Source organism: Oryctolagus cuniculus, chromosome 9 (assembly GCF_051225735.1).
Source record: "Oryctolagus cuniculus isolate XC-2025 breed Fujian yellow rabbit chromosome 9, ASM5122573v1, whole genome shotgun sequence".
Lineage (NCBI taxonomy): Eukaryota > Metazoa > Chordata > Mammalia > Lagomorpha > Leporidae > Oryctolagus > Oryctolagus cuniculus.
Window position 1 is genome coordinate 68593331 of NC_142875.1, and position 21115 is coordinate 68614445.

Sequence of the window (21115 nt, forward strand, 5' to 3'; positions counted from 1 at the left end):
TGGGCCATCTTCTACTGTTTTCCCAGGCCATAGCAGAGATCTGGATCGGAAGTGGAGCAGCCGGGACTCAAACAGCAGCCCATATGGTATGCTGGTGCTGCAGGCTGGGGCTTTAACCTGCTGTGCCCACAGCACCAGCCCCTAAAGTTGATAATTTTGTATGGCCCATGAATGATATAAACATTCAAATGGCCCTTGGCAGAGAAAAGTTTCCCCACCTCACCATGAAGAAGAAATTGGATTAGATTCCTTTTATTTTCAGTTAGCTTTCTGTATTTCCATCAATAACCACTTATCCATTCAAGTTTCCCTGGGTCATAGTATCACATCATCTGAGATTTCTTCTTTGCCATTAATTCTTCTCATACCGAATTGAACTCCAAGCTTTGTCAGTTCTTTCACTATGCTTTCTAGGATCTGCTCTTTTCTGCGTTCACTCTTTCCTTTCCCCGCTGTCACTACTTCAGTCTTCACAGAGGAATTTTACAGTAGCCATATAGAAGTTCATCATCTCTCTGTTCTTATATAGTTTGTTTTTTTTGTTTGTTTGTTTGTTTGTTTGTTTGTTTTTAAAGATCTCCCATCCATTGGTTCACTCCCCAAATGCCCTCAGCTGGGGATTGGCCAGCCAGGAACTTCTGAGTCTCCCATGTGGGTGACAGGGATCCAACTATTTGTGACATCACCTGCTGTCTCCCAAGGTGTACATTAACAGGAAGCTGGATTAAAAGCAGAGCCAGGACTCAAACCTAGACACTCCAGTGCGGGATCTAGGCATCCAGAGTGGCATGTTGTCCCTTTTCTGTACAGTGTCAAATGCCCCCTTTTCTATCAGTTGTTTATACTTCACCTGAAACCACCTTTGTTCATAAATACAAACATAGAAGAATATAGTCAGACTACATTTACAAGTGTCAGCATCAGGCAGCAGCTTCAAAGCCAAGGCTACATTAATTCTCCTTGACCTCCCTATGGTAATTGACACTGTTAATCACTTTTCAAAATTCTTATCCATGTCTTTCAGGTTATTACCCTCTTTCTCTTTCTCTTATGATCCTTTCAGTGTTCCCTTATCTATATATCTCTCCTTCTTTCCCACTTACTCTGTCATTGTCATGGGAGTGGAATTACTAGGGGCCTTTTTAAAATACTCATGCACATGCCTTGGACAACCAGCTTGCAGGTATAGATTTGGAAGAATTACTCATTCCTTCTTTTCTATACTTTTTTAAAATTTATTGTCATCTATTTAAAAGGAAGAAGAACAGAGAGCAAGAGAGAGGGAGTTGGGGGATGAGTGTCTTTCATTTACTGGTTCACTCCTCAAATGGCCACAAAAGCTATGGTTGGGACCCAACTAAAGCCAGGAACTCAGAACTCCATCTAGGTCTCCTGTGTGGGTATCAGGGGTCCAAGTATTTGAGCCATCATTTGCTGCCTCCAAGGATGCATCTGTAGGAAGCTGGATCAGAAGCAGAGAAGCTAGGATTTGGACTGGCACTCCAGTATGGCATGTGGGCATCCCAAGTGGTATCTTTTTTTTAAAAGACTTATTTATTTCTTTGAAATGCAGTTATGGAGAGGCAGAGGCAGAGATAGAGAGAAGTCTTCCATCTGCTGGTTCACTTGCCAAATGGCCACAACAGCTGGAGCTGTCCTGATCCAAAGCCAGAAGCTTGGAGCTTCTTCCAGGTCTCCCATGCAGGTGCAGGGGCCCAAGGACTAGAGCCATCTTCTACTGCTTTTCCAGGCCATAGCAGAGAGCTGAATCCAAAGTGGAGCAGCCAGGACTTGAACCGGGCCCATATGGGCTATCAGCACTGCAGCCAGCAGCTTTTTATCCACTAAACTACAGGTCCAATACCCAAGTGGTATCTTAACCTTACACTGTGCCACAATACCTGACCCCCCATTCCTGTATTAATCACTCGCCTTTTTTATACCAAATTATATCCCTTTAACATTTTATTTAAAATTTACATAAAAATTTTCCACAGCTAACCCTAGGATAAGTACTCCTTTTGTGACTTAACATTTATATTCAAGTAATAAAATACCTTTTTTAAAATACATTTTTAATTGGGGCCAGCACTGTGGCTCAGCAGGCTGGCACCCTGGCCTGAGGCGCTGGCATCCCATATGGGCGCTGGTTCGAGACCCTGCTGCTCCACTTCCAATCCAGCTCTCTGCTATAGCCTGGGAAGGCAGTGCCCCTGCACCCGTGTGGGAGACCCAGAGGAAGCTCCTGGCTTCGGATCGGCGCAGCTCCGGCTGTTGTGGCCATCTGGGGAGGGAACCATTGGATGGAAAACCTCTCTCTCTCTGCCTTTCCTCTCTCTGTGTAACTCTGACTTTCAAATAAATAAATAAATCTTTAAAAATAAAATAAAATACATGTTTAGTAGAATTAGTTGGTAACAAAAATTTTTCTGTAAAAAGAGAATAGAGGGGCCGGCATTGTGGTGAAGTGGGTTAAGCCACCACCTGCAACACCAGCATCCCACTTCATGTCCTAACTGCCCCACTTCCAATCCAGCTCCCTGCTAATGCTGTCTGGGTAAGCAACAGCAGATGGTCCAAGTGCTTACTCTCTGGCTTTGGATCAGTCCAGCTCTGGCCATTGCAGCTATCTGGGGAGTAAACCAGTAGGTGGAAGATCCAAAATAATTTTTTTTTAAAGTGTACGGTTATGCATGATATTAACATCAATGAAGGCTAGGTGAAGGATATTCAGGGACTCCATGTACTATGTTGTCAACTTTTCTGTAAGTCAAAATTTATTCTAAAATAAGCCTTTTTAAAATACTGTATTTGTGTATGATAGTTTGTCCCTCAGCTCCTTATTTTGTAGATGAGGCCTAGAACTCTCAGAGGAAGAGAGTTCTAAATTCTCATACAAATCGGTGTGGAGTCTTATGCCTACTTACTTAACATTTTCTCTACTGCTTCTACTTTTGATGATGTAGTCAATACCCTCCAGGGCCTTATAAAATATATTTCATATATTAGATGTCAGGGAATTCTGTCAACTGACCCACTTTCGGAGTTGTGTTTACTTACAGCTTAACAAAGCTTTGGCTATCCCATAAAATCCAGAGACATTAAGGGAATAATTATATGTATGATAACAGTATGTGTTTTTTTTTAATAATATAAAGAGAACATTCCATGTATTTCATAGGTATAATTCTAAGAAGATAACCATACTTCCCTCCCTCCCCTCTTCCTCACCCAATCTCCCACCTTCCCTCCCTTCTTTTCATTAATTTTTCTAAAGACATTTTTTAAATTTTTGTTTTCATTTTTATTTGAAATACAAAGAGACAGATGGATAGAGATCTTCCATCCCCAGATGCCCTCAACAGCCAGGGCTGGGCCTGGCCAAAGCTAGGAGCCCAGAACTCAGACCAAGTCTCCCACCTGGATGGCAGGGACCCAACTGCTCGAGCCATCATCTGCTGTCTCCCAAGGTGCACATTAGCAGGAACGTAAACTGGATGCAGGGTCAGGACTCAGTTTCTACACTCTAGTATAAGATGCAGGCATCCCAAGTGGCATTTTAACCACTGCTTCAAAGACATAATTTTAATCCATTCTATAATCACAGAATTAATTCTCCACCAACCATTATATTTAACAAGTAAAGAATAGGAAGACTCCCATTCCACAGGAATATAAACAAGGGCTAAAGATGACAGTCATATCACAAGATGTCCATTACATTCCTATATATTTTTGTATTCTTATTAACTATCACATATCAGAGAAAGCATGATATATGTCTTTTGATGACTGACTTATTTCACTAAGCATAATGGTTTCCAGTTGCATCTATTTTGTTACAAAACACAGCATTTCATTCTTTTTCATGGCTGAATAGTATTACATAATGTGTATAAACCACATTTTCTTCATCCAGTCATCAGTTGATGGACATCTGGATTGATTCTGGATCTTAGCTATTGTGAATTGAGCTGCAGTAAACATAAGGGTACAAATAGCTCTTTCATATGCTGATTTCAATACAATTGAGTAAATTCCCAGGAGTGGGATGGCTGGGTCATATAGTAGATCTATTTTCAGATTTCTGAGGAATCTCTGTACTGTCTTCATAATGGTTGTTCTAGTTTACATTCCCACCGTCATTGGATTTGGGTACCTTTTTTCCTACTTTCTCACCAGCATCTATTGTTTTTTGTTTTTTGGATGATAGCTGGTCTGACTGGGGTGAGGTGAAACCTTATTGTGGTTTTTACTTCTATTTGCCTGATGGCTAGTGATCCTAAGCATTTTTTCATGTGTCTGTTGGCCATTTGAATTTCATCCTTTGAAAAATACCTATTCGTGGCCTTCGCCAGTTTCTTAACTGGATTAATTGTTTTGTTGTTGTTGAGTTTCTTAAGCTCTTTATAGATCCTGGATATTAACGCTTTATCAGTTGCATAGTTTGCAAATGTTTTCTCCCATTCTGTCAGTTGCCTTCTAACTTTGTTGAGTGTTTCCTTTGCAATACGGTTACTTCTTAGCTTGATATAATCCCATTTGTCTCTTTTTGCTTTTATTGCATGTGCTTCTGGGTTATTTTCAAAGAACTCTGCCTATGCCAGTGTCTTGCAGAGTTTCTTTGATGTTTTTGTCTAGTAATTTCATGTTGGCGGGTTATAAATTTAGATCCTTGATCCATTTATAGTTGATTTTTGTATAACGTAAGGTAGAGGTCTTATTTGATACTTCTGCACATGTAGGTCTAATTTTTTCAGCACCATTTGTTAGAAAGACTGTCCTTGCTCCAGGGATTGATTCTAGCTCATTTGTCAGATTAATTGGTTGCAGATGTGTAGATTAATTTCTGGAGTTTCTATTCTGTTCCATTGGTCCACATGTTTATTTTTGTGACAGTACCAGGCTGTTTTGATTATGACTGTCATGTAAATGTCTTCAAATCTGGTATTGTAATGCCTCAGGGTTTATTTTTGTTGCTTAAGATTGCTTTAGCTATTCGGGGTCTCTTGTGGTTCCATGTGAATTTTAGCATTATTTTTTCTAGAACTGAGAAGAATGTCATTTTGATTGGGATCACACTGAATCTGTAAATTGCTTCTGGAAATATGGACATTTTAATTATATTAATTCTTCCAATCCATGAACATATAAGATTTTTCCATTTTTTTATGTCTTCTGCTATTTCTTTCTTTAGGTTTTATAATTTTCATCATAGAGATCTTTGACATCCTTGATTAAATTTATTCCAAGGTATTTGATTCTTTTCATAGCTATTGTGAATGGGACTTAATCTTACAAGTTCTTTCTCACTATGGCATTGTCTGAATATACAAAGACTATTGAATTTTGTGTGTTGACTTTGTATCCTGAAACTTTACTGAACTCTTTTATGAGTTCCCATTGTCACTTAGTATATTCTTTTGGTTCCCCTATATATAAGATCATGTCATCTGCAAACAAGGACAATTTTACTGCCTGCGTCCAATTTGTATCCCTTTGATTTCTTTTTCCTGACTAATGGCTCTGGCTAAAACTTCCAGAACTAAACTGAATAGCAGTGGTGAAAGTGGGCATCCTCATCTGGTTCTGGGTCTTAATGGAAATGCTTCCGACTTTTCCCCATTCAGTTTGATGTGTGCTGTGAGTCTGTCATATATTGCTTTGATTGTGTTGAGGAATGTTTCTCCTTTTTCCAGTTGGCTTATTGTTTTTATTATGAAAGCATGTTGTATTTATCAGATGCTTTCTCTGCAGCAATTGAGATAATCATATGGTTTTTATTATTTAGTTTGTTAATATGATGTATCACATTTATTGATTTGCATATATTGAACACTACATAGGTATATATCCCTGTATACCAGAGATACATCTCACTTGGTCTAGGTGAATGATCTTTCTAATGTGTTGTTTGATTCGATTAGCTGGTATTTTTTTGAGGATTTTTGCATCTATGTTCATCAGTGATGTTGGTCTATAGTTCTCAATATTATATCTTTTCGGCCGGCACCACAGCTCAATAGGCTAATCCTCTGCCTGCGGCATCGGCACACCAGGTTCTAGTCCCGGTCGGGCCACCGGATTCTGTCCCAGTCACTCCTCTTCCAGGCCAGCTCTCTGCTGTGCCCTGGGAGTACAGTAGAGGATGGCCCAAGTGCTTGGGCCCTGCACCCGCATGGGAGACCAGGAGAAGCACCTGGCTCCTGGCTTTGGATCAGCATGGTGCGCCGGCCACAGCGTGTCAGCCACAGTGGCCATTGGGGGATGAACCAACGGAAAAGGAAGACCTTTCAATCTCTCTCTCTCTCTCACTGTCCACTCTGCCTGTCAAAAATAAATATTGTATCTTTTCCTGGTTATAGAATTAAAGTGATACTGGCCTCATAGAAGGAGTTTGGGAGGATTCCCTCCCTTTCAGTTGTTTAGAATAGTTTGAGAAGAATTGGAATTAGTTCTTCAAGGTTTGGTAGAATTCAGCAGTGAAGCAATCAAATCCTGGGCTTTTCTTTGTTGGGAGGATCTTTATTACTGACTCAGTCTCCATCTTGATTATTGGTTTGTTTTCTATATCTTCATGGCTCAATTTTGGTAGATTATATGTGTCCAGAAATTATCCATTTCTTTTAGATTTTCCAATTTGTTGGCATATATAGTAATTCCTGATGATTCTTTTAATTTCTGTGGTATCTATTCTAACATCTCCTTGTTCATCTCTGAGTTTATCAATTTGAGTCGTCTCCCTCTATTTTTTTTTTTTAAGATTTATATTTATGTATTTGAGAGGTAGAGTTACAGAGAGAGGGAGAGACAGAAATGTCTTCCATCCACTGGTTCACTCCCCAGATGGCCGCAATGGCCAGAGCTGGGCTGATCTGAAGCCAGGAGCCAGGAGCTTCTTCTAGGTCTCCCACACAAGTAAAGCAACTCAAGCTCTTGGGCCATCATCTACTGCTTTCCCAGGCTATAACAAGGAGCTGGATCAGAAGGGGAGCAGCTTGAATTTGAACCAGCACCCAAATAGGATACTGGCACCACAGGCAGCAGCCTTACCAGCTATGCCACAGTGCTAATCCCCCCTCCTTTTTTTGCTTAATTGGGCCAATGATATATCAATTTTGTTTTACGTTTCACTGATCTTTCGCATCTTTTTTTTGTTTGTTTCGGTTTTGTTTCTTTCCTGGTTTTAATTATTTATTTTCTCGTACTAATTTGGTGTTTGGTTTATTCTTGTTTTTCTAGGTTCTTTTTTTTTTTTTTTTTTTTTTTTTTTTTTGACAGGCAGAGTGGACAGTGAGAGAGAGAGACAGAGAGAAAGGTCTTCCTTTTTGCCGTTGGTTCACCCTCCAATGGCCACCACAGCCAGTGCGCTGCAGCCGGCGCAGCACGCTGATCCGATGGCAGGAGCCAGGTGCTTCTCCTGGTCTCCCATGGGGTGCAGGGCCCAAGCACTTGGGCCATCCTCCACTGCCTTCCCAGGCCACAGCAGAGAGCTGGCTTGGAAGAGGGGCAACCGGGAAAGAATCCGGCGCCCCAACCGGGACTAGAACCCGGTGTGCCGGCGCCGCTAGGTGGAGGATTAGCCTATTGAGCCACGGCGCCGGCCTTTCTAGGTTCTTGAGATGCATTGTTAGATCATTTATTTGATTCCTTTCCATTATCTTGAAGTAGGCACTAATTGCTATAAACTTCCCTGTTAACACAACTTTTGCTTTCTCCCATAATTTTTGGTATGTTGTGTTGTCATCTTAATGCATTTCTAGGATTTTTTTTTAATTTCTTCTTTAATATTCTGTGACCCGGTGTTTGTTCAGGAGTATGTTGGTCAGTCTCCATGTGTTTGTATATTTTCTGCAGTTCTTAAGTTGTGAATTTCCAGCTTCATTGCATTGTGGTTAGAAAAGATACATGATATGATTTCAACTTTTTTTTGAATTTGTTGAGACTTGCTTTATGGTCTAGCATATGGTCTGTCCGAGAGAAAATCCAATGCACTGATAAAAATAATATGTATTGTGTAGCTGTGGGATGAAATGTTCTGTAGATATCAGTCAGGTCCATTTGGTCCATAGTATAGGTTAGCTCTGTTGATATTATGTCTAGCTTATCTGTCCCTTTGTCAAAGTGGGGTGTTGAACTCCCTCATTACTGCTATATTGCAGTCTATGTCTCCCTTTAGATCCATTAACATTCGTTTTAAATAGCCAGACACCCAGGCATTGGGTGCATATACATTTACTATAGTCACATTATCCCTTCTTTATCTCTTTCAACAGTTATTGTGTTAAATTCTTTTTTGTCTGATATTAAGATGGCTACACCTGCTCATTTTTGCTTTCTGTTAGCATGGAGTATCTTCTTTCCATCCTTTCACTTTCAGTGTGTGTATTTTTGTTGGTGAGAAGTATTTCTGGTTGGTAGCAGATAGATGTTTTTTAATCCATTAAGCTATTCTGTGTATTTTAATTAGAGAATTTAGGCCATTTGCATTTAAACTGTTTTTTAAAAGAGCAGGTTAATAGCCAGATCAACATGTGTTGATACAAGAGATCATTTCTAAGTGTATTATAAATGAAACATCCTACTAAGGCTTTCAGACAAAATATTACATAAAATATAAGATATTATAGTTCCTGTGACTTACAGAAGCAAAATTATAATAGTAGTTTTTAACTTTATTCAACCTTTGAAAGCTTTGAAAAAGAAAGTTATACTTGTGTAGAGATTACGACAAGATAGTTATTAAACATATATAAACTTTAGAGGTCAATACTGTGGCGCAGCAGGTTAACACCCTAGCCTGAAGCACTGGCACCCCATATGGGTGCTAGTTAGAGTCCCGGCTGCTCCACTTCAGATTCAACTCTCTGCAATGGCCTGGAAAAACAGTAGAAGCTGGCCCAAGTCCTTGGGTCCTTGCATCTGCCTGGGAGACCCGGCGGAGGCTCCTGGCTTCAGATTGGCACAGCTCCGGCTGTTGTGGCCAATTGGGGAGTGAACCATGGGATGGAAGACCTCTCTCTCTCTCTGTAACTCTGACTTTCAAGTAAATAAATAAATCTTTTAAAATATATATATAAAGTTTAAGCAAACTTTCACATAAATGCCTACCATAATCTGATACCATTCTTAACAATCTTTGTTGGGGTGGGGGTTTTGTTTTCATTGTTTGGTGAAACAGATATAAAAGGGCCCCCTCTACTTTTTCATCTCCCCAAATACCCACATCAGCCAGGCATAGGCTAAGGCAGAAGACAGAAGCACAGTCCAGGTTTCCCATGTGGGTGGTGGTAGGAATCCAATTATTTGAGCCATCGCCACGACCACCCAGGGACTGCATGAACTAGAAACTGGAGCCAGAGCCAGGAAATCAATTTCAGGCACTCCAGTATTATAAATAGCCTCTAAACCACTAGGCTAAACATCTGCACCCTTTTTTATAGTCTAATCTCTGGATTGTTTTTATATTTACTATAAAATTACATACTCATAAAACCATTCAATAGTATGGAAATACATAAAGTATAATCTAAATCTTTTATTTTCTCTCACAACTCTTCCTATATCCCATCACACACATGTGAATACTTAAAAAATTAGTGAAAAATTAGAATTAAAACTAGCTTATTTTAGAACAAAAAAAAATTGAAATCCATGCATAGTCTTTGAAGACCCCTTAGATGCATGTATCTCAGAATTTTTGCACTAAAACAGACATCTGTAATTTCATTTTCTATGAACTTTTTAAAGTACCTTCATACACAAAAATCTTCAAGGTAACAATTAGTACATTTTCAATTACCATATGCATTTCAGCTTCCCTTTTTTTTTCACTATTGCATAGCTTTAATATATTGATGAAATCTTTAGACATCACATATATGTCTATCTCATTCTTTTTTATTTTTAAAAATACATTTTTTAAAGACTCATTTAATTTATTGATAAGTCAGAATTACAGAGAGAGATCTTCCATCCATTCCCCAAGTGGCCAGAACAGCTAGGGCTGGACCAAGCTAAAGCCAGGAGCCAGGAGTCAGGAGCTTCTTTCAGATCTCCCACATGGGCCATCCTCCACTGCTTTCCCAGGCACATTAGCAGGGAGCTGGATTGGAAGTGGAGCAGCCGAGACTCCAACCAGCACCCATATGGGATGCTGACACTGCCGATGGAGGCTTAACCTTCTACACCACAGCACCAGCCCCTTCATTCTCATTTAAAAACCTGCATAGTAATGTCTTAGAAGGCTGTACCATTATTTAGTTAATGCCCTATATTTCCAGTTTTTTGTCCTTAATAATGCAGTGAACATTGTTAAGTGTGTATGTTTGCGTACTTACACAACTTTATCTACAGGATAATATCCTGGAAATTGAATTCCTGAGTCAAAAAGTAAACACATTTAAAAATTTAGTGATGGGTCCATGTTGTGGTGTGGCGAGTAAAAGTTACTGCCTGCAATGCCAGCATCCCATATGGGTGCTAGTTTTTCTCCCAACTGCTCCAATTTCCATCCAGCTCCCTGCTGATGTGCCTGAGAAAAGCAGCAGAGGATGGCTCAAGTGCTTGAGCCCTTGTCACCCACATAGGAGACCTGGAGGAAACTCCTGGCTCCTGGCTTTACCCTGGCCCAGCCCCAGCCTTGCAGCTGTCTGGAGAATGAACCTGTAGGTAGAAGATCTCTCTGTGTGTCTCTCCCTCTCTCTTTGTAACTCTGACTTACAAATAAATAAATCTTTTAAAAAATTATAAATCACAAGTTATTTTATGCAAAGATTATACTAATATACTCCCATCCATATTTAAGAAAGTACCCATTTCTCTCAAACCTCAACACACTGGGATTTATTAGGATTTTATTCTTATCTAGTAGATAAGAAGTGATATCCTGTTTTAGTTTACATTTATTTAATTAGGAATGCAGTTAACACATCATGTCATATGTTGTCCATGTATTTTTATGGTTTTTTGGACTTTTGATGCCCTTGCTCATTTTTCCTGTAAGTTTTTTGTCTTTTTGTTGCTATAATAATGCTTTCTAAGTTGTGGAAGTGAACCCTTTCATATATAAGTGAGTTTTTTTCTCTTTATTTTTTCCTTTGACTGTGATGTCTGCATTAATAGTTTCGAATGACCTGATCTCATGCTTATACTTTTATTGAACCCTCTACCCTTTCACAACAAATTAAATCTCATCTACAAATGGATAGGTTTCTGTTTCTGAAACATACTATTTAAATACATACAGATAATATTTTATTTAGTTTTGTAATCTCAGTAGCTCTTTCACTACTTATTGTACACATTGCATTTGTTTCAAAGAGCTTTTGAATGTTGTTCCTGCAGGCTTCAGACATCCAGGCAAGGTCAGTAGTACTTACTTGGTCACCACCTTCCAGCTTCATTAATGGCGAAGCAGATGAGACTCCTGTACCAGAGCTCTATGGTTATGAAATTCTGCTATCTAGTTCTGGCAAAGATGGGAAATACAAAAGTGTATATGTGTAAGTATTTCTTGTGCTTTGTGCCTTCATCTTATCCATTGTATAAATTAATGGTTTCTCATAAACAGCTTATTGCTAATTTTGTTGTATTTTCTCAGAGATTTGTTTTGAATCTATAAGTTGAGCAGTGACAGTAATTTCAGTATCAGTAGTCCAAATGCAAGCTGGCATATATTTCTGTTTATATTCCCTTAGAATAATCACTTTCATTGGCCATATCAACTTTTTTTTCCCTGTAGGCCAATAGATGTTTTTAGTATTCACATATCCTCAGTGCATTATTATAAATTATAGTGTGCAGAACTCAGGACCATAGACTAGCCTTAAAACAGTGTGTTGGAATTCCTATAGAGAAATTGTGCTTCATGAATGTTTTAATAATTAATTACTAGTGTTGTAAATACACTATAATGAAACATAAATAAATATAAAAAGTCTTGTCTTACAATGAAGATATAGTGGGTAAAATGCTAACGCATTAAAAATTTTTCAGTATATATGCTCGTTGTATTTTAAGATTACAAAATGAGTTCCTATAAATATAAAAGAAATTGTACTAGTAAGTGTAGCTCAAGCAATCTGATATTTTTCCTAGTTTTGAATGTGGAATTGCAAAATAGAACTAACACTACTTTAAATATTAGGGAAAACCAAAATGTTGTGCCTCAGAACTTTTCTGTTTGGAGGTGAAGGAGGTTAGGATGCTCAAGCTGATAGAGCATTCTTGTTCTCATTTAATAAATTCCTAGAATCTTGTGACTTTGTGTGTAAAAGATGATGTCCATATCAGCGCCTTAGGTGAAAAATAGTTCCAGATTATCCTGCAAATAAGAGCATCCTGTGAAGAATGTGGTGACCACACACAGTTTCAAAAAAAGTTGAGAACTCTTGATTGGGAGTATTACTGCTTCTAAGGGCTTGAATTTGTTACATTACAAGTTAATGTGCTGTCTTAAAATGAACATAGTACCAGTGTTACTTATTTGTATATCAGTTCATTAACAATTGTATTTTGAAAACATAATTCTTTTTCCTTGGCTTAAAATGTTATACCAAAATACTTTAGAATTAGAAAGAGTGACTAAAATTATAACATTTATGATTGACAGTTTTAAAATAAACTATTTCTTTGTTCTTACTCATAGAGAATATTTATTCTAATGGGGGGAAAAAGACTAAATCCAAGTATTGGTTATAATTGTAATAAAGGAGGTAGCTAGTCATTTGAATTGACATAGCACAGAACACTGGCCACATCAACCACCTTGGTATGTTTTTCAAAAAGTAATAAGGAGAAGAAAGGAAAGTGAAACTGCCCCAGCTACTCTCATCACATTACATAAGATTATAAAAATGCCATGCCTCTTCATTGGTATTTCTTTGTGTTTATTTGTTTTTCCTTAAATGAGACAAGTAAACCTACCTGAGGGGTATATAGAGGATAAAGTACCATCAACATGAAAGTTACTCTTGTTATCAGTGGCTGTTTCTAGTTAGATATGTCTGCATGCTGAAAAGAAAGACATTTCTATTTTCAACCTGACCAGGATGCATAAGAAGGACATTAGTCACTTTCTTTATCCTATACCAGGTGAAGTCTCTCCCTGAGGCTGCTACAGCAACTGCCCAATTCATTGAAGTGTACTTTCGTTTATGAGACATGTTTATTTCTGATTATATTTACTGGATTTTCTTTGAGAAGGGGTACCTGGGAGGCAAGGGGTAGGGAGAGTGAAAAAGAAGTCCATAAAGTGGAAAGGAGAGAATGGAATAGGGAACAGTGATTTAAAACAAGACAAGAAGAGAGAATAGGCTGCTGAGTTATGGCCATATTCCCAGATAGTAGTCTTCTCAGATGATTATTTTTAAGATGAATGCTGTTGTATTTGAAAAGAGAATAATGGCTGTGGGAAACGCTTTACTTTAAATTACAATTCACTTTTTTCTTTTCTACTCATTAAACTAATATTACAAGGTGCCATATTATTTTCTAATAAAATGAAATAGTAGCAGAATACTTGTAAAACTTCAATAGTTTTACTTTCAGTAGTACATGCTTTTATTCATTATTTTATGTGCAAATGTATTTTTAAGTAATTGAAAATGGTTTCATTTCTTCAGTAAGCTAAGTAACTTCCCTAACTCCATTCCAAAAATAAAGGTCTGACTTACACACTTGATTTGCTTAGCACATTTTTTTGTTTTAAAGTAGTATGTAGATATGTACTTAAAGTTTGGCACATAGCCCAATTGCACAGATTTCATTTTAGTGAAAACTGAATATAGTGACAGTTAGTAAAGGAAGAAGCAGTATAATTTCATAAAATACTACAAACTGTATTGTATATAATGCACATCCTTTGAAAACGCTTTATTTATCACACACTGAAATACTGCCCTTTTCCCCCTAGAGGAGAAGAAACAAGTGTCACTCTAAATGATCTCAAACCAGCCACAGATTACCATGCAAAGTAAGGAACTCCCACGTGTTTTTTGTTTCTTTTTTTTTTTATTTAGAATTTTTTTTTTGCAATATATTATGGAGTTCTCTTGTGGGTTTCTAAAATAATTTCCTTTAAAATCTAATATAATATTGATTTTGGATGAAAAACATGGACTTTGTGGATTTATCTGTTAGTATAATTTCAGCATTTTCTTTAAAAAACTTGTGTTAGGGGCTGGTTCTATGGCGTAGCAAGTTAAGCTGCCATCTGCAGTGCTGGTATCCCATATGAGCTCTGGTTCAAGTCTCAGCTGCTCCACTTGCAGTCCTGCCCCCTGCTAATGTGCCTGGGAAAGCAGCAGATGGCCCAAGTGCTTGGGCCCCTGCACTCAGATGGAAAACTTGGATGAAGCTCCTGGCTACTAGCTTCAGCCTGTCCCAGCCCTGACCATTGCAGCCATTTGGGGAGTGAACCAGCAGATGGAAAATTCTCCTTCTTTGTCTCTGTCTCTCTCTCTCCCACCCCCCCCACCCCAGTCTGTCTCTCCCTCTCACCTGCTCTTTCTGTAATTCTGACTTCTAAATTAAATAAATCTTTTTTAAAAATTGTGTTGACAATGTTAACAGTGAAGTTTTAATCACCTGTCGGTAGGACCTAAAATTTGGAATGTTGAATAAGTCCATAATATCTAATTTAGCACTCAAAACTTGTCCCAATTTTTGAAAATTTTATAAAGCAGAATCATAAATAGTACTAGATTTATTTTTATGAAATTTTAGTACATCCTGCTTTGGAAAGAATTTGAGATATTAAAAATCTCAGAATTTTGCAACATTTTGTAGCTTAGATATTGTTTTATTCTGTATAGTTCTAGTAAAATTAACTGAAATTTGATCAATTTAGCCCCTCCTCCCGAGCTGGAGCCCAGTATAGTACATTTAATTAATCACTCCAGTTATTTCTAAGACCACTTGTGGTTTGAGTGTATTCCTATTAAGTCTTCAAGTATACTTCCTATGGAATACCAAAGTACTGTCAAACCTAATATTTTCAAACTATGGATTCTAACCATAATTGAATCATAAATTTAATATGAGTTATAGTCAGCATTTAAAAAAAAAAACAAATAAAATATAACATAAAATGTGAGTATCACCACTAGTTAAGAATGTTATTTCAGGAAACTGATTAGGAAACTTGTTTTATATATGTATGAATGAATACATATATGTACAGATACAGTTATGTCACAACTTAAAATACATTTAATTGAGTTGTAATTGAAAACAAGAAAGCCGCTTGTCCTATTATTCTGCCTCCCTTTACTTCTAATATTTGTACTTTCTTCATAGAACATTTAGAGAGCACCTTACAAACTTGAAAATGCTTAAAGATGATACCATTCAAAGTAGGACATACTGATTCTCAGGATAAAACCATTTTATTTTATCACTCTAGAGTACAGGCAGAATACAATTCTATAAAGGGAACTCCTTCAGAAGCTGAAAGCTTTACCACCTTGAGCTGTGAACCTGACATACCTAATCCACCCAGGATAGCCAACCGGACCAAAAATTCACTCACTTTGCAATGGAAGGTAAGAATATTCTGTAGAATATTTCCAACTGGACATTAATATCTTTTTTGTCCACCATAGTGTTAAGTTTCAGTTGTTTGGGGAGACAAAAAGATCTTTGTTTTCTTTATATTCATTAAATGGCATTTGTTTCTTACAAAATAACAGTTTTTTCTTAATATATATAAGTACAGCAAAAAATAGATTTATAATTACATTTATCATTAATACTTTGTAATGATAACTTTATATCCTAGCTTTATCCTAAAATCACAATCATAATCTAAACTCTAAAAATCCCAATATGATAGGGGCAGGCATTTGGCACAGTGGTTAAACCAACATTTGGAACATCATCCCTTATTTTAGTCCCAGATACTCCACTTCTGATCCAGCTCCTACTCATGTACACCCTGGAAAGCAGCAGGTGATGGCTCACTTATTATATCCCTGCCACTCACGTGGGAGGCCCAGATTGATTTCTGACCTCCTGGCTTCAGCCTGGCCCAGTCCTGGCTATTGTGGCATTTTTGGAGTGAGTCAACAGGTAGAAGAAGATCTCTGTCAGTCTCTGTCTCTCTCTGACTCTGCCTTTCAAATAAAATGAAAATAAAGTTAAAAATTTCAAAATAAATTAAAAATTTTAAAACAATACCTTAGAGGAAGAATAAAGTTATTTTTTAAGAGTTACAGAGAGGCAGAGGCAGACAGAGAAAGAGGTTTTCCATCCACTGATTTACTTCCCAGATAGCCACAATGGCTGGAGCTGTGCCAATCCAAAGTCAGGAGCCAGGAGCTTCTTCTGGGTCTCCCATGGGGGTTCAGGGACCCAAAGACTTGAGCCATCTTCTGCTGCTTTCCCTGGCCATAGCAGAGAACTGGATCAGAAGTGGAGTAGCCAGGACTCAAATTGGTGTCCATATGGGATGCTGGCACTGCAGGTGGCAGCTTTACCCACTACGCCACAATGCCAGCCCCTAAAGTTAGTCTTAATAGAATAATATATATTCTAATATAAAAATATTTGTGCCCAACTATATAAGAAAATAAAATGTAATGTATAGGCTCCATACACAAAAGTGGTAATTCAAATACCACAGACAGCATTGTCATAGATAAATACTATTTGTGAAATGACATACAAGTTTGGGGAAATTTCTGAACAAAATTAAATAATCTTTCCCAAATTACAAAGTAGTTGCATTTTCCCAAAATTCTGGATCCTGATCATTATAAACAGATATTTCATGTACAAGGACATCTATCAGGACATTGAAAAGTCCTAGAGGAAGGGAACAGTTCCTCATTGTACTGTTTGTCCCACACTCTGCAGGGATGTTAGCACCCTTGACCTCTACCTCATAACCATCAGCCCCCTCTTCCCCATGTGATCTGGTCAGAAACACCCACACACACAAAATTTCAGAACATTCTCTAGAAGGGAGATTTGCAGTGAGTTATAACTACTGCTTTTAATCTACTCTTACCTCAAGAGCAAAACTCAGAACTAACTTTCCTTCTGAAAGCCTTTGAAAATGTGGACCTTACCGTCTGCTCAGTAGTTTCTTAGTCCCTACTTCGTCTGAAGATATTAAGTGGTCTCTGTAATTTAAAAATATGAGACAGATGTTTGGTATAGCACTTAAGATGCCTGTATCCAGAATCAGACTGTCTGGGTTCAAATCCCACTGCCTCTTTAAATTCCAGCTTCATGCTGATATACACTGGGAGGCAGATGATGGCTCAAGTGCTTGGGTCCCTTCTACCCACTTGGGAGACTGGATTAAATTGCTGGCTCCTGGCTTCAGCCTGGTCCGGAGCAGGTCTTGAGGAATTTGGGGAATGAATGTGCAGATGAAAAGATTTTTTAATATCTTTCTGCCTTTCGATTAAAATTAAAATTTAAAAAGAAAAACTACTAGTGTACATAAATTGGACAACTCTTTACATGTACACGTTTGAATGTGTGACTAAACTTATGACTAATTTTATAGTGTGCCACTTACAGTAGCATTTTACTTATGAATAAGCTTAGACCCTTTGGTAGAGCAACTAGAGAAGCAGCCTGTCCATGTAGATTGAGAGTTCTATAGGTCACTGCTCTTTATTCTGAAGGTAATTAAAATTCCATTTTGAGGGGCCGGTGCCGTGGCTCACTTGGTTAATCCTCCACCTGTGGCCCTGGCATCCCATATGGGCACTGGCTTCTGGTCCCGGTTGCTACTCTTCCAGTCCAGCTCTCTGCTGTGGCCCAGGAGGGCAGTGGAGGATGGCACAAGTGCTTGGGCACCTGCACACACGTGGGAGACCAGGAGGAAGCACCTGGCTCCTAGCTTTGGATCGGCATAGCTCCAGCTGTAGCGGCCATTTACAGGGTGAACCAACAGAAGGAAGACCTTTCTTTCTCTGTGTCTCTCTTTCTCACTAACTCTAAAGATAACCAAAAAATTTTAAAAAAATAAAATTTTGAAATTTCCACCTTTGACAATATCTCAACAGCCCCTACACAAAATGTAGACAGTGTTAGTACTTCAAGTTGCCCACACAGGCTACTCAGGCTTCTAGAAACAGCCCTGTCCACACACATGGTAATCAGCAGGGTTTGAGAAAAGTATCATTGTATTGTTACTGGGGGTAATAGTAGATACCTCAGAATTGTTGGGAGGATTAAACAGATTATATCTGTATAGCCCATGGCACAAAGCCTGGAACTTAGAAAGCATTATAACTATTGTTATATAACTGTGAAGATGACAAAATCTTGCTTACAGTAGTTGAGTAATTTGAATATCCCATCTTTTTACTCTGCTGCCTTACATACTCTAAAGGCATTCCCGTGGCAGTTAATGTAGGATATAGGCTGAGAACAGTTAATGTAGGATGAGTTGGCTCTTGCGATAGAAGTGCCGGAAAGTATTATGATGATGACAAGCTCAAGTTGTGATCCCAGTGTGATCAGATTAGAAATTATTGCCAGTACCAGGCTGACCTGTTCAGTTCTTGAGACCCTGCTAGGTAGAAACACTGATTTTGTGGTCAATTAGACCAAATTCAGCTCTGCTCCACTCTTTAAGACTTTGTGATCTGGAACTACTTATTTGGATTCTTTGAAGCTCTTGCTTCCTTTGTGTAAAGTTCGAATAATAGAACTTCATAGAATTTGGTGTGATGATTAAATGAAATAAGTAAAACATTTTACAAATAATAGTTTCCCCTCGAACCTGGAGAACAGCTGGAGGGTGTCTTGGCTTTTCAAAGTAGGCGTTTTGAAGATCTCACCAAAATTTTTTTAAAAAAGAAAAAGTAAGTGAATGTGAGATTTCAGCGTCTAGACTATAGCAGTCTGGAGTTGTTGATTCTTGGGAAATACATTTCCTACTGAGATTTGTGGTCTCTTTCTTTTGATTCTCTCCCTGTCTCTCTCTGCTGTTTAGTAAGTTGGAGTTTCCCAAGGATCCTTTTACTGCTCCCTTCTTACTGTATTCACTTTTAAATGCCACTGCTATGCCAATCAGTGGATTATTACTCTACCTAACAAGCAAATTGGAAAATGCTAAGTATGTAAAAATTACAGTTTTTAAAGCACAAAATTTGTTTTCAACAAATAATTTAGACCTCCATTTTATAAATGACTCTATTTAAAGTTTACTGATTCTTGATTATTGTTTACATAGTTGGCAGTGTTATTAAAAAATTGGATAGAGTCTAGAAAATCAAAGAAGTAAGTTTTCTACAGAGTTGTTTCAAAACTTAAAATTGTGTAAGAGGAATCTTAAAATTGTCTATAAATGTAAATTTATAACAGTGGTGCTCATTCGTTCTGCAAAGAGGAGATGAGCTGAAATTATAAGAAAGAAATTCACTTAGAAGTAAGGTTGAAATTCTGATTTCAAGAATGAGTAAATACTAAAATAAAACGTTGAAGGAGAATTCAGTTTTCACCCCTAAAGATAAGCAGATTACAGCATCAGCTGCCTCAGGTAAACAGGCAATCCAGGTCGTGTGCCTGCTGAGAGTCTTTCAGCATCCTAGTTCTTCACGCTGGTGTGTTACACAATATTAAATTATAAAGTGAGTTTTAATAAAAATAATAAGAGTGATACCAAGGAGCTTAAAGCTGATAAAACCCTGAAAGAAAGGCAAAGTGATTTTTTTTAAAATATTATAAAAGTTTAAGATAGTTCTTGGTAAAAGAGGTTGTTCAATGTCTTTAGCACCACTTTGGCTTTGTTTTCTTTCATTATATTTTAAAAAATTGTGGGGTGTATGGTAATTACTGTATATTCTGTGCATATTTTTCTAGGAGTTAGTCACAGAAAACATCTGCATATAAAATAATTGTATAGATTAAATTATCATAGTGTCATTCATGTAAGTACTGATTTGTATTCATTTTGGTTTTTGGTGTTTGTTTTAGGCACCTAGTGACAATGGTTCTAAAATCCAAAGCTTTGTTTTAGAATGGGATGAGGTAAGTAAATTGAGTCTTTAAATGGTTAAAATTATATGCATATCTTCAGATATATTTTATCTTTCAATAATTAGGTGTTTTCCTCTTTAAGAAACAGTGTGAATTATTTTTTGTGGTGAATGGGTAGATTGATGGTGTTCTTAGGAATCATTGACTAATCCGCCCTATGTTTTATTTGTTTGTTTTTAACTAAACCACCATCAAATCTATCACTTAGGTAATTACCTTGTTGAGGTAAAATTTTTTTTCATATTAATATATTCATTTCAAATGGCTGCTATAACACATTACCACAAACCTGATGTTTTAAAACAAAATATTTATTTTCTTACAGTTCTAGAGGCCAGAAAAATGAATGGGTTTCACTGGGCCTAAATCAGTGTCAGCATGACCAAGCCCTCTGGGGCTCTGGAGGAGAGTCTATTGCCTTGCCTTACCCAACTTCCGTAGGCTGTCCTCTGTCCTCTTTACTTGGCTCATGATTAAAAGACACTGTCATTTCTCCATTTACTTCCATCACCTTCTTCCTCTTCTGTCTTCAAATCTCCCTCTGCCTCTGATATAATTCCGTTTAGGATCCGCTCAGATAATCCAGGATCATCTCAAAATCCCTAACCTAGTCACATTGTGCAATCATATCACCATGTAAAGTAACATTCACGGATTTCAGGGATGGATGTCTTTGGGGCTGTTATTCAGCCTACCACAGAAAACATCCTGAGCTTTATTATTTAGTACAGTGTTTTACTGTCTCTTATCTTCTCTGTTGCCCTACTCTTTGTGCCACATGAAGAGGAAGGACCAGATGGCATAGAAGAAATTCCACTGATAATTTAGGGATTCATTAGTAAAGTAAGAGAATAATGAAGTACAGTCAAGAACTTCTAGAAATGCTAAGAAAACAAAGAATTAATAATAGTGCATAAATCTAAAAAGAAAACCATATCATGTTGATAAATGATGAGAAGATTTGATAAAATTTAGCACCCATCCCAGTTAAAACTCAAATAAGGAATAGAAAGATAATCCTTTTCTGATAGTTATTTGTTGTCCTAAAATGTCCTGATTTTTCTTCTCTTCTTTCTGTAATTTGGTTGTTCTAGAACTGCTAGAACTTTTT

General features: G+C 37.6%; 1 protein-coding gene across 9 annotated transcripts in view; it reads left to right on the top strand.

Annotated features, from left to right (window-relative positions):
• FNDC3A (fibronectin type III domain containing 3A) overlaps nt 1-21115 on the top strand; it is a 176692-nt gene that overhangs the window by 109749 nt on the left and 45828 nt on the right. For all 9 annotated transcript variants that reach the window (XM_070048856.2, XM_070048857.2, XM_070048854.2 and 6 more), the window contains 4 exons: nt 11347-11504; nt 13916-13975; nt 15407-15545; nt 19942-19995. In XM_070048856.2, coding sequence (XP_069904957.1) covers nt 11347-11504; nt 13916-13975; nt 15407-15545; nt 19942-19995 — 411 coding nt within the window. The remainder of the gene's footprint in view (nt 1-11346; nt 11505-13915; nt 13976-15406; nt 15546-19941; nt 19996-21115) is intronic.